General features: G+C 34.8%; 9 protein-coding genes across 9 annotated transcripts; 5 read left to right on the top strand and 4 right to left on the bottom strand.

The window, feature by feature from the left end:
- Window positions 1–157: 157 nt before the first annotated feature.
- On the bottom strand, window positions 158–2,456 carry BX664DRAFT_352512 (uncharacterized protein; the record flags this gene model as incomplete). The annotated part of the gene is made up of 5 exons (XM_051547680.1): window positions 158–226; window positions 285–761; window positions 827–1,770; window positions 1,898–2,107; window positions 2,240–2,456. 5 exons carry the CDS (start codon window positions 2,454–2,456, stop codon window positions 158–160), a joined length of 1,917 nt encoding a protein of 638 aa, XP_051396905.1.
- A 572-nt stretch (window positions 2,457–3,028) lies between these two features.
- On the top strand, window positions 3,029–3,560 carry BX664DRAFT_340199 (uncharacterized protein). Its single transcript, XM_051546774.1, has one exon. The coding sequence runs from the start codon at window positions 3,110–3,112 to the stop codon at window positions 3,320–3,322; it is 213 nt and encodes a 70-aa protein (XP_051396904.1). The 5' UTR covers window positions 3,029–3,109; the 3' UTR covers window positions 3,323–3,560.
- Window positions 3,561–4,120: 560 nt separating this feature from the next.
- Window positions 4,121–6,026, top strand: BX664DRAFT_192625 (uncharacterized protein). Its single transcript, XM_051540077.1, has 4 exons — window positions 4,121–4,232; window positions 4,318–4,393; window positions 4,489–4,606; window positions 4,661–6,026. The coding sequence occupies exons 1-4, from the start codon at window positions 4,162–4,164 to the stop codon at window positions 5,923–5,925; spliced, it is 1,530 nt and encodes a 509-aa protein (XP_051396903.1). The 5' UTR covers window positions 4,121–4,161; the 3' UTR covers window positions 5,926–6,026.
- A 417-nt stretch (window positions 6,027–6,443) lies between these two features.
- BX664DRAFT_366764 (uncharacterized protein) lies at window positions 6,444–8,004 on the top strand (the record flags this gene model as incomplete). Its single annotated transcript, XM_051548538.1, has 4 exons — window positions 6,444–6,981; window positions 7,063–7,352; window positions 7,425–7,541; window positions 7,636–8,004. 4 exons carry the CDS (start codon window positions 6,444–6,446, stop codon window positions 8,002–8,004), a joined length of 1,314 nt encoding a protein of 437 aa, XP_051396902.1.
- A 166-nt stretch (window positions 8,005–8,170) lies between these two features.
- BX664DRAFT_340194 (uncharacterized protein) lies at window positions 8,171–9,488 on the top strand. Its single transcript, XM_051546773.1, has 6 exons — window positions 8,171–8,340; window positions 8,404–8,485; window positions 8,538–8,694; window positions 8,755–8,884; window positions 8,958–9,274; window positions 9,353–9,488. The coding sequence occupies exons 1-6, from the start codon at window positions 8,217–8,219 to the stop codon at window positions 9,422–9,424; spliced, it is 882 nt and encodes a 293-aa protein (XP_051396901.1). The 5' UTR covers window positions 8,171–8,216; the 3' UTR covers window positions 9,425–9,488.
- A 211-nt stretch (window positions 9,489–9,699) lies between these two features.
- BX664DRAFT_302010 (uncharacterized protein) lies at window positions 9,700–12,152 on the top strand. Its single transcript, XM_051542413.1, has 10 exons — window positions 9,700–9,954; window positions 10,097–10,287; window positions 10,364–10,585; window positions 10,695–10,788; window positions 10,874–11,020; window positions 11,104–11,197; window positions 11,262–11,395; window positions 11,455–11,821; window positions 11,887–12,035; window positions 12,101–12,152. The coding sequence occupies exons 1-10, from the start codon at window positions 9,745–9,747 to the stop codon at window positions 12,116–12,118; spliced, it is 1,626 nt and encodes a 541-aa protein (XP_051396900.1). The 5' UTR covers window positions 9,700–9,744; the 3' UTR covers window positions 12,119–12,152.
- A 413-nt stretch (window positions 12,153–12,565) lies between these two features.
- Window positions 12,566–16,038, bottom strand: BX664DRAFT_268187 (P-loop containing nucleoside triphosphate hydrolase protein; the record flags this gene model as incomplete). Its single annotated transcript, XM_051540980.1, has 5 exons — window positions 12,566–14,331; window positions 14,408–14,884; window positions 14,971–15,274; window positions 15,359–15,508; window positions 15,574–16,038. 5 exons carry the CDS (start codon window positions 16,036–16,038, stop codon window positions 12,566–12,568), a joined length of 3,162 nt encoding a protein of 1,053 aa, XP_051396899.1.
- A 1,400-nt stretch (window positions 16,039–17,438) lies between these two features.
- Window positions 17,439–18,826, bottom strand: BX664DRAFT_302005 (uncharacterized protein). The gene is made up of 2 exons (XM_051542412.1): window positions 17,900–18,826; window positions 17,439–17,803 (listed from the first exon to the last, which is right to left on the bottom strand). The coding sequence occupies exons 1-2, from the start codon at window positions 18,783–18,785 to the stop codon at window positions 17,589–17,591; spliced, it is 1,101 nt and encodes a 366-aa protein (XP_051396898.1). The 5' UTR covers window positions 18,786–18,826; the 3' UTR covers window positions 17,439–17,588.
- A 1,672-nt stretch (window positions 18,827–20,498) lies between these two features.
- BX664DRAFT_317245 (aconitate hydratase) lies at window positions 20,499–23,558 on the bottom strand (the record flags this gene model as incomplete). The annotated part of the gene is made up of 8 exons (XM_051542739.1): window positions 20,499–20,596; window positions 20,678–20,897; window positions 20,956–21,585; window positions 21,674–22,342; window positions 22,408–22,541; window positions 22,697–23,259; window positions 23,334–23,461; window positions 23,538–23,558. The coding sequence occupies 8 exons, from the start codon at window positions 23,556–23,558 to the stop codon at window positions 20,499–20,501; spliced, it is 2,463 nt and encodes an 820-aa protein (XP_051396897.1).
- Between the last annotated feature and the right edge of the window lie 367 nt (window positions 23,559–23,925).

Raw genomic sequence — 23,925 nt, 5'->3', positions numbered from 1 at the left:
AGGAAAAGGAAAAGAAAAAAAAAGAAAATTGCGGGGTTCTTCTTGTCAATCGCCGATAAGAGTGGTATCAAACCCTATTACACTTTTATTCAATATGTATGATGATGATCAAAGAATAATAAATCATAATAATAATAAAAAAGAAAGGTTTTTTTTTTTATTGAAGATTTGTTCTATATATAGCTACTGGTAGATATTTAGAAGACTTGAACCATTGAGTATTCGTCTAGACAGAAAGAAAAAAATTAATATCATATACAAATCAATTCAATATGATTTGTTACCTTCTTGTTTGAGGAACTGGTATCACAAATAGGATGTTGTTTCTGTTGTACTACTGATCCATAAGAATATCTATTCCGTTTTTGATACATCAGAGGAGTATTCGGAAGACTGTAGGTACGATACTTCAAAGGTTGATGGACAAATCGATGTTGTTCAAGTTGACGAGAATAGTGTGTTGTTGTCGAAGGGGTTTCAGAAGCGATGTTGTCTTGATTAAGATTCAATGTCAATTGATCTTCCATTCTAGCATTAGATACGGGAAGGGATATACAACCATTATCATCATTACCATCATACAGATTTTCACTTTCAATATCGAATTTTGATTTATAAGGATTTTTTCCATCAGCATCATCATCCTTGTCGTCACCACCACGAAGCAGTTTTGTCGCTAACACATCTCCAAAAAGACTAATAAAGTAGGCAGCAACCGCAATAGATATAACAATATAAAGAAACCAGAATTCTTGAGCCAACTACTTGAAGAGAAATTGAATTGAGAATGAGTAATTCTATAAAATCGTATCAGGATCAACATTACCGCTGTTTGTGGAACTAGATCACCAAATCCAATAGTTAATTGGGTCACGAAGGCAAAATACAAGGCATCAAGGTAAGACCAGTCATCTTCTAGAGTACAAAAAACAGCTGCCCCACCAAACCAAGATAAAGCAAAGATAATCGACATACGCCAAGCACCAGAAGGCGTCACTACATGCACCCACATTTGACGATCTTGTTCTTTGAGAAGATTACCGAGAGTATAGTTGCCACAAGAAGATATTCCACCACTAGAAAGTTGTCGACGATGATGATGTTTTAGAATCGAATCATTGTTATTCCCTATAGTGTTGTAAAAAGACGAGGAAGCAATTGTAGTAGTGGTATCAAATGGTGAATCATAATCCGTTCCTGGTATCGTATCATGTTGCTTCCCATCATGATCTTTTTGGTTATGTATTCGTTGTTGTAAAGCAAGATCATGCAAAGATTCCACACGCATAAGGTTCACTTTCATAATAAGATTTGAAGAAGATCCACTGATCATCGCCGATCGTAAAGATAACATAAAATAGCCAACAACACAAATTCCTATGGAGGCATAACCCAAGAAAAACAAACGTCCAGTGGAAGTGATTGGAGTGACATCACCATAGCCAATAGTCGTCAGAGCTGTTGCACAGAATATCATAGCTTGAGTGTATTCCCATTGTTCAATCCACATAAATGCTAAAGTACCAATAACAAGAGTAGAGCAATACATGACAGTAGGTAAGAGCATGGTTGTCAAAGTGGTTGACAAACTACTCGCAGTAGGCAAATCTAATATCCAATTCCAGAAAAAACCCAACATGGCCAATGTCATGGAAGTCGCTGATCCTAAACAACTATAATACCCTCTTGAATATACGTATTTATCATGCTTTTGGAGAAGATCATGAGTTCGTTGACGAAAAAATATAGATGTTGCAAGAGTTGAAAAAGCTGAGGAAAAAAAAAAAAAAAGAAAAAGAAAGAGAGAGAGATAAAGAAAAAAGAGAGAAATAAAAAAAAAAAGGGTACAAGTGAGCGATTTATTTTCCCACTCCGAGTATCTTCTTTAAACATTTACCGTGTATAGCTGCTAGGAACAAACAGATGCGAGTAGATTCATAAGACATACGAGTTTTCATCACCAAAACAAGACAAATCATAATACCACAACATAATGAAATCGTCATTAATATTGATTCAATTGTATTCAAATAGACGACAGGGTATTGATCATAAAAATGTCCTAATCCATTCCAATTTGCATGATCAACGATATAACCATTGACGACTACAATAAAAACAATGTTAAGTGTTTTGAGTAAGGATGATGATTGAACAGAATATATATGTGAGGATGGATAATTATATGTGATGATGAATTCGTAATGATATACTAGAAGTGTTTATCATTGTGACGTACCTGTAGCTCTGACATGCAGAAAGGTGGAAAGTACGGAAAAGAAAGATGCCACAAAAAATGGAAAAATAGCCAACGTATGTTGATCTTTATTGTTCTTAAAAGAAGATATTGAAGTTGCTAAAGAATTGATGGTGGCTGTACGACGTGGACGAAACGGTTGATGATCAGTCAAGTTGGGATGCTCTGGAAAGGCAAATCGAATGGAATTAGATGGCATATTCAAATTATCTTGTTTTATTGAAATATAATTGACCATACTAGGATCATCATCATCATCATCAATCCGATTGACAAGACTATCCTGGTTGGATGATGGGATAATGACACTGGAGCATCTTTGCATTTCCTTTCAAGGCTTAAAAAAAGAAAAAAAAAAAGGTACGAAAATTGAAAATAGATAAAAAAGGGGAAGATAAAGAAATGAGACAGAAAGAGGGGTTTTAAGCTAATTTTTTTTTTTTTTTTTGGCTCATCGAATCAATGCATCTTCGTGACAGCAGAGCCTAGGCAAAATTGGCGCATTGTACTTTAGGGCCAATTTTGTGTGAAGATCCTTACAGTTTATACCCAGCAAAAAGCAAAAAATAAGAACACGTGAACAGAGTGATTGAAGAGTACGGAGATCGAAATTTGCTACTGGAAGGGAGAAGAGACGAAAAGATTTTTTTTTTTTCACTTCCACTTTGTTCGTTTCTTATTTTCTTATTTTCTTTGACGCCCGCCCCCCTTTTTTTTTCAAACTTCTTCCTTTGGTTTTTTTTTTCTTGTCTTGCTCTTTTTTTTTTTTTTTTTTTTTTTTGTTATTTTGAATGAATCCCTTCCCAGGAACTCAAAATAACCCTTATGGGTACAATGCGAATATGATACCGGATGCCACAAATATGGTTAGCTTTGATCAATTCAATATTGATGCCACTCAATTACAAAGGTTACCTCTTCAACAACAACAAGCTTTTCTTGCTGCAAAACAAGCCCAGTTATATGCTGCCTCTTCTTCTTCTGCTTCTTCTCCTGTTAGTGCTACTGTTGCTGGTTCACCTTCTTCAGCCTCTCCAGTTGGTCCTAATCCTACGCAATTTATAGACCCAAATGCCATGACTTCGGGTGCTTTGGATCAACGGTCTCTTCCTATGTCTGCCGCAACGATGCCTCCAGGCGTTCAAGGTAACTTTCGACCTCCTGCCAATTTGAATCAGCAAGCATGGCTAGCAAAACAACAACAACAACAACAACAGCAACAACACCAACAACAGATGATGCTTCAGCGTATGGATGAATCACAAAGGAGGCAGTTCTTTATGATGCAGCAGCAACGTCAGCAACAATACTTACAACAACAACAACAACAGCAACAGCAACAACAGCAATTCCAAATTCAACAACAACAACAACAACAACAACAACAACAACAACAACAGCAGCAGCAGCAACAACAGCAGCAACAACAACAACAACAACTTCAGCAGAAGCAATTACAGCAACAGCAACAACAACAGCAACAGCAACAGCAACAACAGCAACAACAACAACAACAACAGCAACAACAACAACAACAACAACAGCAGCAACAACAACAGCAGCAGCAGCAACAACAACAGCAGCAGTTACAAGACCAAGATCAGCAAAAACAAAAACAGCAACAAGTACAACAAGAGCAAGACCAACAAAAACAGAATCAACAACAGCAACAGACTATACCTCCTAATATGGGACCGCCAAAACAAACAATAGCTTCACCTAGTACTGGTACGAAACTCGATTCTGACGTCTCAGCAAACTCGACTACCGTCATCAACGATTCTTCAGCAAAGAGACATGAAAATGATATCAATGCCAAAAGAGTGGAAACAGTATGTGATGAAAATAAAAAAAAAGGACTTGAAAACTGATAATAATGCTTCAACGTTATATAGGTACTTGGTATGAATCAAGAAATCATTCGATTATGTATTCAATATCAACAAGCTGAACAACAGGATTCCGATATGCCATTGTAAGTTGAATTTGGTATACAAAGGCTACACATGTTATTTGTTACTAACTAAGAAATGTGATGTACTTATTGATATGAATAATAGATACCAAGCAAGATTACAATCAAACCTGACATACCTCGCAACAATGGCTGATATTTCTATGGTGAAGCCAGGAGAAGTATGTTTAATATATTTATTTTAGTTACAAAAAAAAAAAAAAAAAAAAAAAAAAAAAAAAAAAAAAAAAAAAAAACTCATATATATTTTTATTAGGAATACAAAACGCCTACACCTCCAGATTTATCTGATTTACCAACACCAAAAAATGAAATTACTATCAGAATTCAACAACTGTTGACTGTAGCTCAAGGACTTTTCGCAGCAAACAATGGTAATAATTCTTCAAATATGTCACCTTTTACTCAGCATTCTCAATCTCAACAAGGTCCTCCTCACACTCCAACGAGAAATGTACAACCTTCACCTTCTCCAGCTGTTTCTGATCAACCTCTTTCTCAACCTCAAACTCCACAGCAACAAAACACTCTACCATCACAAACACTACCTTCACAACAACAGCAAACCACGCCTCAAATACAGCATCAGGGAACACCTCAAATGCAACATCAAGGAACACCACAGAGTCAACATCAAGGTACACCTCAAATGCAACATCAAGGTACACCTCAAATGCAACATCAAGGTACACCTCAAATGCAACATCAAGGAACACCTCAAAACATCAATCAAGGAACACCTCAAAGCCAACATCAAGGCACTCCTCAGATGCAGCATCAAGGCACTCCACAAATGCAACATCAAGGTGTGTCTCATAGGTCGCAACAATCTACACCACAAATGCAGAATCAACAACCACAGCAACATACACCTCCCATCAATCAACATACTCCTACTTTACAACAGCAAGCACCAGTACTTACTCCTCAACAACAACAAATGATAAGGCATCAGCAAATGATGGCAGCTTTGCGACAGCAACAAATACTTCAACAACAACAAGCGGGTATGAAAATGCAACCTACTGGTCAAAATAATATGGTAGCACCTGGGCAGATGAATATCATGAACAATCCAATGATAGCAGGCGGGATGGATCCACAATTACTGATGCGACAGGCTCAACAACAACAACAAACAATGATGAATGCGACGAGTATGGGATTATCTATACCGATGGCACCTGGAAACAATATGACACCTGATATGATGTTGAATAATTATATGAACCCTGCAGCCTTATCACAAGCAACTCAACAACAATCACCAATGAAATCCATGTCACCTACTGGAATTGTGAACCCAACCAATATTACCACACCTACTGCTTCATCGTCATCATCCTTACCAAGCACACCAACGACTGCAACAGGCAATGGAGGTATATTACTAGGAACGAGTACACCAACGTCAGGATCTATCACTTCTACATCCAATGGTATGATTCCCTCAACAGTAGCCAATTCTATGAATGAAACCAATGGAATTAATCCCAACGATTTGATGAACGGAATGATCAACCCTTCTATGATGCTCAATCCTGCTATGATGGCGACGGTCAATATGAACATGTACAATCAACAACAGCAACCAATGGATGATGGATCAGGGAATTATCAAAACGTCATGATGATGATGCAAAGATTGCAACAACAGCAGCAACAGCAACAACATCAACCTCAACAACAGTAGTAACAATAGCAATCATGAAAACGAAACAAAAATGTCAACAACAACAACATATAAAAAAAAAAAAAACGGCGAATGGGTTTGGATTAGGGTGGAATTTAGATAGTTACCTTTTTTTCTTCATTTAGGAATAGTTTATCTTTATTTAGTAATTTAGTGTGAAATAAATTTGACATATACATATGCATTCATATACTTCTTTTTTTTAAAAAAAAAAAAAAAAAATTATATGGTGATGGTGATGATGATGATGGGGTGTATTAGGATGAAACTGGAATAATAATAAAAAAAAAGTCCCCGTTGTTTGATTATCCTTTTAAAACAACAAATAAAACATCAAATTTACTTTGTACCGTCTTTTCATTTGTATCTTTTTTTTTTTTTGGTCTTTTTCTTTTACTTATCTTCTTCTTGCCTCAGTATCTTAATTTAATTTAATTTTTTTATTTTATTTTGAAAAGATGGTAAAAAGGAATACGATATCATCATATCAGATATATATGTTTCTATTTGGGTTAATGATGGCACAAATAGGATTAGGAGAGTTGATGCCACAAGCATCACCAACATGGCTAAATACGATCCCAATCCCGACCAATCATTTATTATTACGCAATCCTGGAAACAATGAAGGTGTACAAAGTGTACTTGATTTTCCTTTTGTCAATGTCAACGTAGACATGTCGAAATATCCGACGCCTTTGAAACAACCACCTCCAGATCATCCAGAAGTTCAAAAAGTCATGAAAGAAATTGATTGGTCTAAAGTCCCTGATGTACCCGTACGTGTTATCAAAGATTATGTTGTTGATCGTACTGGTTATGATGGACGTGCGGATCCTGCTTGTTGGTGGTCAGCCACTACCTGTAAAACCCCGAAAGTCTCTTACCTTCCTGAAGATATCTATTATTGTCCTCGTGCTGGTGATTGGGGTTTGAATTATGATGATGGTCCTTATAAAAAATGGTTCCCTGTCACTGATGCTGATAAGGCCTATGATCAACCAAGATTTTATAATTATTTATTAAATACAGGCAATCAGAAAGCAACCTTATTCTGTAATTATCAAAAAAAAAAAAAAAAAGGCAAGGTGCTTTTTCTAATCATGATCTTTCTTTTTTTTAAAAAATGGGTTTAAGTTGTTGGATCTAATGTCATCAAATTCCCTGATGCTGCTCAACGTGCGTTAGCAGATGGTCATACGATATGTTCTCATACTTGGTCACATCCTCAAATGACGAGCTTAACCAATGCAGAAGTAGTAGGTCAACTTTATTGGACATTACGAGCCATCAAAGAAGTGGTGGGTATCACACCAAAATGTTGGCGACCTCCTTATGGTGATGTAGATGATCGTGTTCGTGCCATCGCTTGGCAGATGGGAATGAGAACTTTTTTATGGGATCAAGATTCTTTTGATTGGAATCTGGTAATATATACACGTATATATAAATAATATTATCATTCGTTAAGGTTAACGATATTATCCTTTTTTTTTTAGCATGGCACACCATCTGGTGGTACTCTTGGAAAGGATGTTGTAAATGGTCATTTTCAAAAATGGATAGATAAACAAATGGATAAATCTGTTAAAGAAGAGCATGGTCACATTACTTTGGTAAAAAAATCATCATCATCTTCATCATCATCATCATCATCATCATTTATAAAAAAAAAAAAAATGAACTAATCCATTGTATTTCCGGCTTTAGGAACATGAAAATAGTGAAGTGACAATCGACATTGCAGAAAAATGGTTGCCTGCATTACAAAAGTCATTTAATGTCATCCCAATTCATCAATGCCTTGATGAACCACATCCTTATTGGGAAGAACAATGGACTTACCCCACTTTGAGCAACCCTAATCCCAAAGGAGATGGCAGTAAAGCTCCATTAGGTGGTTTCTCTAACAGCAATGATAAGAATAATAAGGAAAATAAGAATAATACCGACAAGAATAATAATAATAATAATGATGATCAAGAAAATGGATCTAATCAAGTCACTTTTAGCAGTATGATGTTGTACTCTTTAACTATTTTGATTTCTTTTTGGTATGTCATGATAGATATCATTTAATTTTAGTAATAATAAAAAAAAAAAAAAGAAAATGATGATTCCTATTTTGGTGATTAAAATGCCGTAACACGTGGCGTGGTTTAATACAAAATGAGTGGGGAAATTTTCTTTGTCCAATTCTTTTTTTTCCCTTTTTTTTTTTTTTTTTCTGTTTTGTGATATCATCCCCTTTTATACTCTCATATATACATAGATACAATTGTTCTTCCTCGATGGGTCCTCGAGCTCCTGCATCTGTTCGAACTGTATATAGTATCTTATCCGATCCTCTCATTTTGGGAACCACCACTGCGGTTGCTGTAATGACTATGGCATGGTACTTTTATGCATCAAAAAGTAACTAATAGCAAGAAGGAAGATATAAAACATACCTAATTCTTCTTTATGTGTATTCAATAGAACCCAGTCGTATTTTAGATCAACATACCATTAAACAATTCAAACTATTAGAAAAACTCGAGATCAATCACAATACTAGTTTGTATGTTCGATTTTATAGTATATTTACTTTACTAACCAATTTATATTTTTAGATATCGCTTTTCCCTTCCTCGACCTACTGATGTCCTTGGCTTACCTATTGGTCAACATATTTCCATTATCACTTGTATCGATGGTGAAGACGTAGTTCGAAATTATACCCCAACAACTGGGAATGAAACAAGAGGTTACTTTGACTTGGTGATCAAGGTAAAACTGTCATAAAGTATATATTCATTTTGATTTATCTTTTTTTTTTCTTGGGAATAGACATATCCTACAGGAACAGTATCGAAATATATGGCCAATTTAAAACCTGGTGATACGATTGATGTACAAGGACCAAAAGGATCTTATTTCTATACTCCAAATGTGATGAAAGAAATTGGAATGATTGCAGGTACAATATATCAAAAAAGATATTGAATTCATTTTGTCTTACTTTTTTTTTTTTTTTTTTTTCTCTGATATAGGTGGCACTGGTATTACGCCTATGCTTCCAATCATCAAAGCTATACTACGGAATCCCAAAGATACAACTAAATTGACATTGATCTACGCCAATAATGCCCTGGAGGATATATTACTAAAAAGTGAATTAGATCGTTTAGAAAGAGCATACCCTGATCAATTTCGTGTACATCATGTTTTGGCTCTTCCACCTAAAGATTGGGCTCAAGGGATTGGATATGTGACAAAGGAAACATTGGCTACTTGGATGCCTGCACCTGCTGATAATATACAACTCTTAGTCTGTGGTACTCCAGAAATGATGATTGATATTGAAAAGGTAAAAATAATAAAAATTGATTCACTGAGTTTTCATGAAAATTGATTGATCCGTTGACTTTTTTTTCTTTCCATTCAGGCAACGATTGAATTGGGTTACAATCCACCACGATCTATCAGTAAATTAACAGATCAAGTCTTCAAATTTTAGAAACCCTTCTTACCTGTCTATATTATAATTATATCTTATCTTATATTACCTTTTTTTTTTTTTTGTTATATATTTGTATTTCCTTTAGCATATTACACACACACACACACACTCTCTCTCCCTCTTTCCCTTACAGTCTTCACAATACAATAAAAACCAACCCCATCCCAATATTAGTCATAATTGTTTTACGGCTCCGAACCATTCATGGTCAATTGACTTGCCAAGCGGAAACTAAAAAAAAGAAAGATCTTTTTTTTTTTTTCTGTCTCTTTCTTTTTGTCTTTCTTCTCCTTCTCGTCTAGATCCTTTTTTTGGTCATGTTGCGATACGCTTCTCGAATACACACTGTTCGTCATGTTGTGACTACTTCAGTGAAACGTCAAATAGCTAGTCGTCCTTCTGTTTACAAGACTGTATCTCTTACTTCTGTCAATGCCACTCGACTTTATGCAACCACCAATACCAAAACCGTTCCTCTTACTGTTGAAAGGTATCCTGGCTTTACTCGTAACGAACAATTCAAAAAGGTAAACAAAAGAAAAAAAAAAGGATGTATATACGTGTTCCTTACAATGAAACTTATGATTCTATGACACGACTTGTTATTTTTTTTTATCTTATTAAAGACTGACGTTTATATTTTTTTTTTTTTTTTTTTTTTGGTGTTAGTTAACGGATAAAGATATCGAACACTTCAAAACCATTGTAGGTGATAATGGACTTATTTACAACAACGAAGATGACTTGGTAGCTTTCAATACTGATTGGATGAATAAGTATCGAGGTCAATCTCAATTGGTCCTGAAGCCCAAAACAACGCAACAAGTGGCTGATATTCTCAAGTATTGTAACGAACAAAGGTAAAAAAGAAGAAAAAAAACACATCTAGGGAGGATGAAGTATATTCATTCTTATTATAATGATGATGTTTTTTAGTATTGCTGTTGTTCCTCAAGGTGGTAATACTGGTCTTGTTGGTGGCTCTATTCCCATCTTTGATGAAGTCGTATTGAGTTTACAATCGATGAATAATATTCGATCCTTTGATGATGTATCTGGTATCCTTACTGCAGATGCTGGATGTATCTTGGAAGGTCTGGACAACTGGTTGGGTGAAAAAGGCTATATGATGCCATTGGATTTGGGTGCTAAAGGAAGGTAAGAAACTACATTCATGAGAAACGGGAAGATCAGGAACTGTGGGAATAATGATGATGAATGTAAAAACTTTAACTTTATTATCATTATGCATCTCTATATATTTTAGTTGTCATATTGGTGGCAACTTGGCAACAAACGCTGGGGGTCTTCGTCTACTTCGTTATGGATCTCTTCATGGCACTGTTCTTGGATTGGAAGTGGTAAAAATAATATAGGCTACATATAGAAGGAAACTAATAAGCTTTTTGTCTTTTTTTTTTTTCTATGGAACATCAATGGGTATAGGTTTTACCAGACGGATCTATTCTTGACAGCATGTCAACGTTGCGCAAGGACAATACCGGTTACGATCTCAAGCAACTTTTCATTGGATCTGAAGGGACTATTGGTGTGATCACTGGTGTTTCCATCTTGACTCCCCGTCGTCCCAAGGTAATCATGATTATTGTGAAACAAATGATTGACATGCCATTGGACTCACTGACACTTTATATAAATATGTATAATAATAATAGGCTGTCAATGTTGCTCTGTTAGGTCTCAACTCTTATGAGGATGTGCAAAAAGCATTTAAACAATCAAGATCAGAATTATCAGAAATTTTGTCAGGTAATCTATTTATTAAAAAAAAAAAAAAAGGGAATGTGTCTTAATGATGAACTACTTTCTATAGCTTTCGAATATTGGGATAACAACGCTCTTCAAATCTATAAGAGGCATTCTGATGCTAAACCCGTGATGGAAAACGAATACCCATTCTACGTCTTGATTGAAACTAGTGGATCTAATAAGGAACATGACGATGAAGTAAGTAATAGAAAATAAATGTACTTTGTTCTCTTACTAATATCTATTATATTTCACAGAAATTGACCAACTATTTGGAAACCATGATGGAAGAAGAAGTAGCACAAGATGGTGTGGTTGCTCAAGATGAAACACAAATCAAAAATATTTGGAGTGTACGTGAAGGATTTACCGAAGCATTGGGCAAGGAAGCGGCTGTGTACAAGTATGATATTTCAATGCCTGTTCCCAAGATCAATGAATGTGTAGAAGACATGCGACAACATCTTAAGGATGGTGGTGTACTTGGACAACCTGATTCTCCTATCATCGATGTGGTTGGTTACGGTCATGTTGGTGATGGTAATCTTCATTTGAACATTGCTGCCAATCGTATAGATAAACGTGTACCTGAATTGATTGAACCTTATTTATTCGAATGGGTTGGTAAGTTTATCTTGATCTACAAAAAAAAAAAAAAAAAAGATTCACATTCTTTCTTTTTTTGATAGCCAAACAAAATGGTTCCATCAGTGCTGAACATGGTCTTGGTGTTGCAAAGAATCAATTCCTTTCTTATTCAAAATCAGATGGTATGATCAAGATGATGAAAACAATGAAGAATTTGTTGGATCCCAAAGGTATTTTGAATCCTTACAAGGTATGTAAATAAAAATATAATATCTCATGATGTACTAAACAATGATTCATTCTTATGGTTGATAGTATTTGCCCAGTCAATAATAGATGATATTTCCTTTTATTGGATGGATGTCGCAAAAAAAAAAAAAAAAAAAAAAAGGATTAGTTGGTAGACTTTGTACTTTAGATATTCATAGTATAGTACTTTATGGACGCATTGAAATAAAATGGATTATTTCAACAAAATAAATGTAGATGATTTTTTCTTTTTTTTTGGGTATACTTTGTCTGGTCGATCTTTTGGAGGACTGTATCATTCGAGTTTCTTTTATTGGAAAAGATGCGAAAGAATATAAATATATATATAAATAAAAGAATATAAAAAAAAAAGATATATGTAATGAGATGATGACTAAATAAAAAGAGGAAAAGAATGGATCGACTATACAACAAAAAGAATAACCACAAAAAAAAAAAAAAATAGTAATACTACTAAAACCAATATATATTTTCTTTAAAAAAAAAAAAGCCTATTTACTTTTTTTTTTATTATTCTACATTCAACACCTTCTTGAGTTTCAGCACCAAAGCCCAATCTTCTTTAGTCATATCCTTTCGGAAAGATTCCTTGAGTACATCGATAGATTGACGAGAGATCTTTGAATAAATTTCATCCTTTTCTTCTAAATGACGGCCAAATGTTTTTGGAGTTTCATATACAGCACATTCAATCTTGATAGCCACACCACCACCAGCTTGACCCTTCTTGACGATTTCCAAAGATTTATGATTTTGTTCTATGGAGGTGACCTTACCCAATGTGATGATTTCACGTTCCTTGGTTTCAGCATTAGTGCGTGCCACACATACAGGCGTACCGATCCGTAAAGCACCTTCGATGACATCCACACCAATAATCAAAGGATCCTTCTTGTTAAAGATAGCACCAGGTACCATTTTGAGTACACAGGGGAATACTGCCGAGGGAGCTTGATCTTTGCGTTTTTGTTCCAACATGGATTCGTTGTATTCCACAAATCGATCAAACAAGTGATAGATGATATCAGCCTTGAACACCTTCATACCCAATTCTTCCGCCATATCTTCAGCTTCCTTTTCCACCTTGACATCAAAACAGAGCATCACCGCAAATTCACGTGCCTTTTCCAACATCACTGATGCCTTGACCACATCCTTCTTGTGCACAGGACCAATATTGATACCAGCCACAGGGATCTTGGATGTCCGTAAGAATTCCAAAAGAGCTTCCAATGCACCAAGAGTGGATGCTTGTACCCACACACCATGACCTGTACGATCAATAGTACTCATCAAGTTGGTCAAATCAGACATCACTTCTTCCTTCAAATCTTCTTCATCATCATCAGGACCACAAACAAGTAAACGAGACCCAGCAATAGCCTTTTCCAAATCAGGAGCAGAAATCTTGACACCCATGGCAGCCTTGATGGATTTATGATGTACGTATTGAGATTTGACCCGAAGTTCTCGTAGAGGTTGAGGTGTCAGTAGAGCACGAACTTGAGTAACAATAGGACCATTGAGACCACATACCACAATTTTATCACCTTCATGTAACCAACCATTCACAAGTACCACATCAATAGTAGTACCAAGACCTTCGATCACCTTGACTTCCAACACAGTACATTCCAATTCAGTAATATACATCAACTTGTCACTCATACGAGTTTGAGTCAAGTTCACCAAAAGATTGAGCATATCAGGAATACCTTCACCAGTGTGAGCAGATGTGGGCACCAAAGATACATATTTAGCAAAGTTCTTGTTCTTGTAATGGACTTGAGCATTCAAACCTTGTTCAGCAAAGGCAACGATGGTCTGGGTCAAACGTGTTTCAAATTCATCACGGACGGATTTCTTTTGCTTGGCCAATGAATCTTCAAATGAATTATCAGGAATGGCTTCCCATTGGAAAAGACGATCAATCTTGTTCAAAGCTACAATAAAGGGTGTCTTACGATCACGTAAAAGTCGAATGGATTCCAACGTTTGAGGTTCCAAACCGTGCATAATGTCAACCACCAAGATAGCAATGTTACAAAGGGAACTACCACGAGTACGCAAGTTGGTGAAAGATTCGTGCCCAGGAGTATCAATAACCAAAAGACCAGGTAATTTGAGTTCTTCCACACGTTTAGCACCCAAAACAGCTGTTTTCTTTTCGATCGCATCAGCAGGGAAATAAGTAGCACCAATTTGTTGAGTAATACCACCAGCTTCGCCTTCTTGAACATTGGTTTGTCGAATCTTGTCCAATAATTTGGTTTTACCTAATCATCAATATACAAATATATATATCAATATCATCCTCTTTCTCTTTTTTTTTTTTTGAAAAAAAAAAATTACCTGTATCTACGTGACCAAGAATACAACAAATAGGTGATCGTAAATCGTCCTTTGATCGTGCAGCCATAGCATCCTTTTGTCGTTGAACACGGCGAGCAGCAGCTTCTTCCTTTTTCTGTAAGGCCAAACGTTGAGCTGCAGTCAATTCTTCATCAGAGCTTTCGTCACTATCATCACTATCGTATTCAGAATCATCATCACTGTCTTCCGATTCATCTTCTTCATCAGAGGATTCTTCCACCTTGGCAGGAGCAGATTTCTTGGTAGGAGCAGCTTTAGTAGGAGCAGATTTTTTGGTAGCAGCAGGAGCAGCCTTGGTAGGAATAGGAGCCTTTGTTTCCACAGGTTTTTGTTGTTCTTCTTCTTCTTCACTTTCATCTTCCCAATCATCCTTGACGTTTTCTTCTTCCTTGGATTCCACAGGTTTTTCTTCTTCATCACTACTCAAAGCAGCCTTTTCCCAATCATCTTCGGAAGCTATAAATACAAAGGTATAAGAAAAAAAAATACTCTAATGATTCATTTTTTCTTTTTTTTTTTTTTTTTTGTTTATAGATACTTACATTCTTCTTCAGCAGCAGCTTTCTTGGCTTCTTCTTCCTTACGTCGACGTTCTTCTTCTTCCTTGCGTTGACGCTCTTCTTCTTGCTTCTTCTTTTCTAATTCTTCCTTGGAGGGACCCTTCTTCTTCTTGTTGCCGTAAACAATCTTCTTTTTTTGCTGTTCAGGTTCAGGAGATTCAAGACCGAGCACCTTGACTTGACCAGATTCCACCAGTTGTTGATGACGAAGTTGAGCACGACGTTGAGCTTCCTTTTGGGCTTTAGTAAGTAATTTGCCTTCCTTACGAAGTTGTTCCTTTCGAGCCTATTTATCAATTTCACAAAAAAAAAAAGTTAATATGAAGGTATTTCTTCCTCTACTATTATTTTTTTTTCTCTTTATTCTTACTTTTTCCTTTTCCTTCTTCAATCTACGGGCTTCTTCCAATCGTGCTTCTTCTTCAGCTAAAAGTCGTTCTTCTTCTTCAGCACGAAGACGTTCCTCTTCTTCTAATCGACGTTGTTCTTCTTCAGCAGCTTTTTGAGCTTCCAACATTTTCTATAAAATTAGAATATAAGTAAATCAAACTGTCTTTGTTCTAGCATCAATCAATTAAAACTTACACGAAGAGCAGCTACGTTACCACCTTTCTTTTTTCCTTTTCCACCAGCAGCAGGAATTTCCACAGGAGTAGGTTCAGGAGCAGGAGCAGCGGCAGCCTTGTTTTCCAATTTCTTCTTGAGTTTTTCCTTCTTGAGTTGAGACTTTGATTTGGTACCAGTGGCGGCCGTAGCATCATCATCATTATTGTTTGTAACAGCAGCAGGAGCAGGAGAAGCTTGATCACCCATGAGCTTTTCGAATTCAGCATCTTCTTCAGCTTGTTTCTTCTTCTTTTCTAGCGCAGCAAGTCGTTTAGCTTCTTTTGCTTTTTCCTTCTTGAGCTTTTCCTTTTCCTTTTTGGTCAAAAGTCGTCCTTCATTGTTGTCATTATCTTCAGTGGGAGTAGGAATAGCAGGTAGCTTGTTGTTCTTCTTCTTGTTCTTCTTCTTGTCATTTGCCCAATCGAGATCATCCTCTTCTTCCATATCATTGTTCACGGGTGGGGTTGATTCCAATACTGGCTCTTCGTTTTCGTCGTCTGAAGGAAGTTGTTGTTGTTTCTTTTTGTTCTTCTTAACCTTGGATTTGGCAGCCTTATTGACCATAGCCATCAAACTACAAGAAAAAAAAAAGAAGAGTCAGATCATAATGACTTTTTATATATTAAATAATATTTACCCATCATCGTCGTCTTCAATTTCAGCAAGAGCGGCAAAAGACGCAGTATTTTTGGCAAAAGTTTCGTCGTCATCGGAACCACCACCATTAACACCAAGAGCAACAGCATCTTCTTCGAAAGCTTCATCCCAATAATCGTCCTTCTTCTTGTTATTTGATTTCTTTTTTCCCATGATGTATTATAAGGTGAAGAGGTTAAATATAAAGAAAAGTAAAATGGAAAGAGAGGGGAACCAAAAAATAAAACATAAAATCTTGAAAATAAGCCACTTTCCAATTCCCGCCACTATGATTTTTTTTTTGTCTGATTGAAGTGTGAGTCTGCATATGGCAAATCATCTTCCTCTTTTACTTTTTTTTTTTTTCTTCCTACTAAATCCTTTTTATTTATTTATGTTAAGAAGAAAAAAATAATCTTTCGCAATGACAATGATCGATGAGATGGATCACATGTCTTTTTTTGACCATATTAGTGCGGCTATAATCTATCAAAGAATGACCTTTTTTTTTGAGTTCTGCTTCATATAGTTTTACAGGTCTCAGCAGAGTAGGTTTCGTAATGGCTTGGTAATAAATAGGACAAGGATGATTCCGTTAATGAAGAGGGATGCTGATTATTTCTTTGAATTGATTCTATCGTACGCTTACTCTTTAAGGTTTCGCTACAAGAGAATAATGGATGATGGATGATGGATGATGGATGATCATGCAGGATGGTGTTTTCACATAAAGAGTAACCAAAAAAAAAAAAAAAAAAAAAAAAAGAGTATGAGGGACTAAAAGAAGTAGACGATACAGTATAGTATTATGTAAAGAATGACTTTATAATATAGATTAGTTTTACCTATCCTTCTTTTTATCATTTGAATAAATGCATTTTCTCTTTCTTTTTTTTTTTGGATCCATATATGGATGGTAATATTTTTATTTCATATATGTATTGAAGAACCCAATAGAACTGATACGATCGATCAGAGCTGTTCATTTACGTATATTTTGTATTATAAAAAAGGGATGCCAACTTTTTTTTTCTATCCGCAATCTAGGTCTACAAACACTGGATTGAAAAATCGATATATTAGGATTGATTACTCAATTTATACACATTTTTATCGCGTGATGATACTTGGAGATGATGATGGATCATGAAAATGTCAAAGGAGAAAAAATAATAATAGTAAATCATGACGATAAAAAAAAAAAGTAGTAAAGGATGTACACAATGGTATTTTTTTTTTATTTCAATACAAAAAGATCAATGACTTTTTTTTTTTCTTCAAAGAGGAATGAATATATGTATATATATAAAACAGGAGGGGGGTAAAAACGTATACTACATAACTAATAACAAACTAAACTAAGCGAGTTCCCAGAGAGAAGAGGCAGCATTAGGTTTCCAGGTAGGGTTGCTTGTATGACCTTGGAGACAAAGATAAGTACGGCCATGGTATTCAACACGATCACCAGCTTTGTAGGTACCAACGGGATCCCATTCATCGACACACTTCTTTCTGCTGTGGTGGCAATCTTCATCATCATCATCATTACAGTGGCTCTTCTTCTTGTGGTGTTCTTCCCGATCTTCACAGTGACCCTTCTTCTTGTGGTGTTCTTCCCGATCTTCACAATGACCCTTCTTCTTGTGGTGTTCTTCTTCTTCATCATTACGGTGTTGACGTTCTTCTCGTTCACGACGTTCGCGTTCTTCTCGTTCACGACGTTCACGTTCTTCTTGTTCACGACGTTCACGTTCTTGCTGTTCTTCTTGTTCACGACGACCAAATTCTTCTTCACGACGCTTGAGTTCTTCTTCACGTTGAGAAAATTCTTGACGGCGGCGTTCTTCTTCTTCAGCACGATCCTTTTCTTCTTGTTCTTCCTTCTTGTGATCATCATAGAGTTTCTTGCCCAAGAGACCAGCACCGATGGCCAAAGCACCTCCCAAGATGGCAGTACCAGCTTCAGCAACGTGTTCCTTGGTACGAAGAGACTTGCATCGCTTTTGATGAACTTCATGGACATAGGATTGGAAACGAACAGGAGAGCTTGGAGGTTGTTGATTGCTTGAGTTTTGGAAACCTTGGGCTTGGAGGATCAAATTGATTTCACCAACCACGTTGTTCTTGACATCATACAAATCAAAGAGACCATTGATGGAACCACCTTGAGCATGGACCACTTGATTGATGGGAATAGCAGCAAAACCAATCAAGGCATCAGCAGTAGTTTCCTTATCCAAGACTTCAATAAAGAGATCAGGTTCACCTTGCAAAGGCAAATTGAAAGATTGATTCCAGCTAGGAGTTTTGCCACCATTCTTAGCAGTATAAGTTTTTTGGAAAGACTTCTTATCTTCAAGATTCAAAGTGAATTGCATGTAAGGATCTTGAGTTCCAAGTTTTTGTCCATCCTTTTGGAAATTGGCACCAACGGCATTCACAATCAAAGTTTGGCTTTCAGATTGAATATGAGTAGTAGAGGAACGCACTACATTATCGTCAGAGCTATAAGTAGTGGTAGTAGAGGTATATTCATAAGAAGTTTGGTATTCCATGTTAATTTAGTTTGTATAAAAGATGATGATGAAAAAAAAAAAAAAAAAAAAAGAAAAAGAAAAAGAGAAAAAAAAGAGATTTTATAAGTTCATAATCGCATAAGACAAGCGGCGTTTCAACAGAACGCCCTTATTCCTATTAAATTTTGGTATTGATATTTCCTTATAGATCTAAGGTACCGGGCGGGGAATATTGAAAGATGCAGTAAATGAGCGGTAAGTCTCTCGCTCTCTCTCTCTTTTCTTAACATCTGTGGCTAGAGGTTACACTATGTAAAAGCAAACTTGCTTCTTTTTATATACAATGTTTCATATTCCGAATAAATCCATTCAAACAAAATAGAAAAAAAAAAAACTTATTTATTGAGATTCCCTTTTTTATTATTTATATAATCAATCTTTTTAAATCAAAGAAAGGTTAATTCTAAAAAAAAAAAAGTGAAAGTATAAAATAAAAAAAAAAAGAGAGATGAGATAACTGGAAAAGAAAAGAAGAAAGAGAAACAAAAGAGACGCGCGACCGTTACACGAACAGTCAATCATCCATCACCATGGATGGAAGAATCACCGAGTATTTCTTTCTTTGATCACGTTCTTGGCATTTTTTTTCTCACACAATGACATGCCAAAAAAAAAAAAATATATTGACAAGTGGTATCTTTATCGAACAGAGTTTACTTAAAACGGGTTATTCGGGAAAATAAACATACTCTAAACACATAAAACATTACCCACGTACAACATATTGTATCGTATACCTGCATAAAAATAATGAGATAAACAAGATCATGCAGCTTTATTTTTTTTTTTTATTTATTATTTATTTATTTAAAACATATAAAATGAGGTGATGTAAATGGCAGTAAAACCAAGTCATTTTCTATTGGTCATAATAATAATAAATACATCGTTGTTGTCAGGGTTGGCACGGATGATGAGACATTATCGATATCAGAATCAAATAGTAATACGAAACCTACATCATCTATATATACATACATAAAAAAAAAAAAAAGAACAGATGATCAACCTTTCTTGTCCCTTTTCTTGCATGAATTTTCTTACCATTTTGATAATCAAAAATAATATAAATTCCCAAACTTCGTATACATATTAGATCAATATTGTTCCATCATTCTTACATATCGAGTTTGAATCATGTTACAAATAACTGGTTTCTTCGGTATCACCAACTTTACTACAGTAAAACAGAAAGATTAGTTCGTTGTTATAAATAAATCATCATCACCTATATTTATACACACATGTATATGCAAATACGTATTTTTTTTATTTACCTACAGCTTTTTTTTTCCTTCTTCTTGGAAGTATTTAGAGGAATCATCATAAGATCTATATTCTATGAAAAAGAAAAATAACTATCTCTTTTCCCTACTGTCAATGTTTGAATGTTGTCGCATATCAATTACTTGTATCTTATTTGCTGTTGTGTTGCTGTTGTATTGAGTTTGAACGTTTCGATCCTCAACCAATCCATAGGAAAAAAAAAAGTATAAAAGATTACTGTTTATTTCAAACAAATAAAAAAAATCACTAAGAAGGTATAAGTACAATATATAACAGATTATCAAAGGTATAAAGTAAAGTAAGGTAAAGTAAATTAACAATAACAATAATAATAATAATAATAATAATAATAATAATAATAATAATAATAATAATAATAAAAGACTAAATATAAACATACACAGATCACGCCTTTTGTACAGTCTCCTCTGATTCAGTTTGAGTTTGTATTCTGGATTTAATATAATTGAGTGCTGATCCTGCCTTGAACCATTCAATATGTTCTATCATACATAAAAAAAAAAAAAAAGAATCAATCACTTTTTCATCTTCTTCTTTTTTCTTTAGAATAATTCTATTTTTACCATGATTGAGAGAATGTACCAAATCCAATACTATAGTTGTATCTCCAACGGATGAAGGTTGTATCACTTTTACTTGTAAAGGTTTTCCAGGAGTCAATTGTCGTATATCAATACTAACAGATGCATGTCCATCAACTTTGTCATAATCCGAAGGAGAAGTGAATTGTAGAGGAAGAATGCCTTGTTTTTTGAGATTGATTTCGTGGACAGGTGCAAACGACTAAAAAAGAATACATATATATATATCAGTAATCAATTTTATATAATAGAGTTCTTACCTTTGCTATGATAGCCACACCGTTTAAATACCTTGATTCCAAAGCACCATGTTCACTTGCTGAGCCATGACCATAGTTTTCATCCGCAATCAACACCCAAGGAATACCGTGTTGTTTGTAATGTCGAGCTGTTTGAGAGATCCCATCATATTGTCCAGTCAATCTATTTTTGATCCAATTTTGTTTCCCATTTTCAGCATTGATGGCGCCAATCAAAAGATTATTAGAAAGATTGTCCAAATGAGCACGATATTTCAACCAAGGTCCTGTCATGGATATATGTTCTGCTGTGCATACACCCTTTGATTTGAATAAGATAGGAATAACAAATGGCGTATTGTCGTTTATTCGAAAACTAGGTGTAAATGGTAAGAGTTTCTGTAACCTTGTTGACTGTGGCGGAATCAAAGTATTAGGATCGATTTTCTTTTTGTTGTTGTTTTCCAATGGTGCTTGATAAAACCTTGCTCTTTCTTCATCATCATTCTTCACAAAACCATGTGTTGGAATCCCGTCTTTGCTAGCGTCATGAGGTGCACGAAATTTGAAAGGTTTACCATCTTTGCCAATCAGTGAATCAGTCAAGGGGTTAAATTGTAAACTATTTGCCACTGCCATTGCCGTCACAATCTAAAGCAAAAAAAAAAAAAAAAAAAAAAAAAAAAAAAAAAGATTTATCAGTATTTGATGTTTTATCCATAAAAAAAAAATTTCTTACTTCAGGTGATGTAATAAAGTGATGTGTATTGGGTCTTCCATTCAATCTTCCAGTTGAATTTTGATTATAAGAGGATATAATAGAAACAGGATCATGAACTTGATGATGATGATGATGATCAGGATGATCGAATTCAATGGCAACATGTTGAGGTCTATCTTCATTCCAGTCAATACAAGGTCCACAGGCATTAGCAAGAAGAGAAGCACCAGCATCTTTGAATGATTTTGTGGCACCATCACGATCAAGGGTAGCACGAATTTGTGTAGATCCAGGCGTCACAGAGACCGGGGACTTGAATGATAAACCTCTTTCTAATGCTTGTTGAACCAAAGAAGCTGAGCGAGCTAAATCTTGATAAGATGAGTTTGTACATGAACCAATATGAGCGGCACTAATATTCATAGACCATTCTTCTTGATGTTGTTTGGTGATATGTTTAAATTTGGATATAGGAGTAGCAATATCTGGCATAAAAGGTCCATAGATATGAGGTTCCAATGTTGTCAAATCTAGATCGATGATATGATCGTATATAGCATGTTCATCTGCTTCAAGTAACTGAGGACGAATGGTTTGAGCAAGATCAGCTATATTGTTTCTTGAGGTAGCTCGTAAATAGGCATCCATGTTGTCGTTAAAAGGAAATACTGAAGACATTGCACCAATCTAACCATAGATTATAAAATGAGGTTAAAAAAAAAAAGAATGTTTGAACCTTTTTTTTGAGTTACCTCAGTTCCCATATTACAAATAGTGGCCATTCCTGTACATGATAAGGTATCTATTCCATTTCCCATATACTCAATAATGGTATTCTTGTCTACTCCTTTATTATCCAAAAGTGTACTGATCTTGAGAATGACATCTATCAAAAAAAAAATGATTAGTTTTCTTTTTATTATTTTTATTTTTATTATTATTATTATTATTATTATTATTATTATTATTATTATTATTATTATTATTATTATTATTATTATTATTATTATTATTATTATTATTATTATTATTATTATTAACCTTTTGGATTAGCCCATGAAGATAAAGAACCTTTCAAATGAACACCAAGTATACGAGGATATTTGAGTTCCCAAGGTAAACCAATCATAGCATCCAAAGCTTCTGCACCACCTACAGGAAAAGCTAAAGTAGCCAAACCACCAGCATGAGACATACGAGTATCAGTTCCAATGATTAAAGCACCAGGATAAGCATACTTTTCAAGTACCATTTGATGAAGGATACCACTTCCAGGACGCCAAAGACGAATACCATAGGTTTCACAAGCTGATTGTAAAAATGTATCCACTTCATGATGTAATAAAGATTGAGCATGACCAAGATCAGCTAAAGGACGATTTCGATTGTGATATTGTGTTTCTACTTGATGATCACAATGAACAGTTGTTGGTATTGCCACTTGAGATAGACCAGTATTCATGAATTGAAGTAAAGTCATAGGAGCAGTAGCATCTTGACACGCTACTCTATCAGGAAGAACTTTTAAATATTCTTTATTATCTGTATTATATTGTTGATGTCCATAAAGAAGTTTTTCAGTCAAAGTAAGAGAACGACCAAGTCTATTAAAGAAAACAAAAAAAATTATTTATTTTTTTTATATATTTCTTCTTATATTATTATTATTATTATATACCTTTTTCTTGTTATATCAATTGTTTTTTCCATATGAACATAATCAATAAGTTTTGAATCATAATTAGATATGGTTACTTTTGAGTAAAAACGTACATGTTGACGAGATAATAACACGGGTAATGTTGTCTAATAAATATAATAAAAAGAAGGTTGAACTATATATATATATATAAAATATATGAATATTATTATTATTATTTACCTTGAAAGTACGTGGTAACATATATATTATTATTATTATTATTATTATTATTTATAAAAGAAAGAGAAAGAGAAAGAAAGAAAGAAAAAAGAATAAAAAATAAAAACAAATCAGATATTTTTTATGCTATAAGAAATAAAAAAAGGAATTTTTCCTCAAGTAAGAGTGAGAAAAACGTTTGAAGTCACATGTTCATTTTGCATTATCAAAAAGAGCATTCTTTATATATTGATAGCATAACTCCCACTTTTTTTTGAACAAACTAAAAAAGAATTAGTAGCTGAGTGGGATGGAATAAGCCAATGTTACACAACGGTCATTACCTATTTTTTTTTTCCTTTCACCCTTTTCGATCTTTCTTTTTTTCTTTCTTTTTTTTCTTTTTTTT

This window comes from Halteromyces radiatus (assembly GCF_025201355.1).
Source record: "Halteromyces radiatus strain CBS 162.75 chromosome Unknown BX664scaffold_8, whole genome shotgun sequence".
NCBI classification, from domain to species: Eukaryota; Fungi; Mucoromycota; class Mucoromycetes; order Mucorales; family Cunninghamellaceae; genus Halteromyces; species Halteromyces radiatus.
This window is presented reverse-complemented; position numbering and strand designations above follow the sequence as displayed.

Coding starts and splice junctions, on each gene's coding strand:
- BX664DRAFT_340194 (XM_051546773.1), top strand. CDS start 8,217: ATGGGTCCTCGAGCTCCTGCATCTGTTCGAACTGTATATAGTATCTTA. Junction 8,341..8,403: donor GTACTTTTATGCATCAAAAA/GTAACTAATAGC, acceptor TGTATTCAATAG/AACCCAGTCGTATTTTAGAT. Junction 8,695..8,754: donor ACTTTGACTTGGTGATCAAG/GTAAAACTGTCA, acceptor TCTTGGGAATAG/ACATATCCTACAGGAACAGT.
- BX664DRAFT_340199 (XM_051546774.1), top strand. CDS start 3,110: ATGCCACAAATATGGTTAGCTTTGATCAATTCAATATTGATGCCACTC.
- BX664DRAFT_302010 (XM_051542413.1), top strand. CDS start 9,745: ATGTTGCGATACGCTTCTCGAATACACACTGTTCGTCATGTTGTGACT. Junction 11,198..11,261: donor ATTATCAGAAATTTTGTCAG/GTAATCTATTTA, acceptor TACTTTCTATAG/CTTTCGAATATTGGGATAAC. Junction 11,822..11,886: donor TTATTTATTCGAATGGGTTG/GTAAGTTTATCT, acceptor TTTTTTTGATAG/CCAAACAAAATGGTTCCATC.
- BX664DRAFT_192625 (XM_051540077.1), top strand. CDS start 4,162: ATGAATCAAGAAATCATTCGATTATGTATTCAATATCAACAAGCTGAA. Junction 4,233..4,317: donor CAGGATTCCGATATGCCATT/GTAAGTTGAATT, acceptor TATGAATAATAG/ATACCAAGCAAGATTACAAT. Junction 4,607..4,660: donor ACTTTTCGCAGCAAACAATG/GTAATAATTCTT, acceptor AATCTCAACAAG/GTCCTCCTCACACTCCAACG.
- BX664DRAFT_302005 (XM_051542412.1), bottom strand. CDS start 18,785: ATGGAATACCAAACTTCTTATGAATATACCTCTACTACCACTACTTAT. Junction 17,804..17,899: donor ACGAGAAGAACGTCAACACC/GTAATGATGAAG, acceptor AAGATCGGGAAG/AACACCACAAGAAGAAGAGC.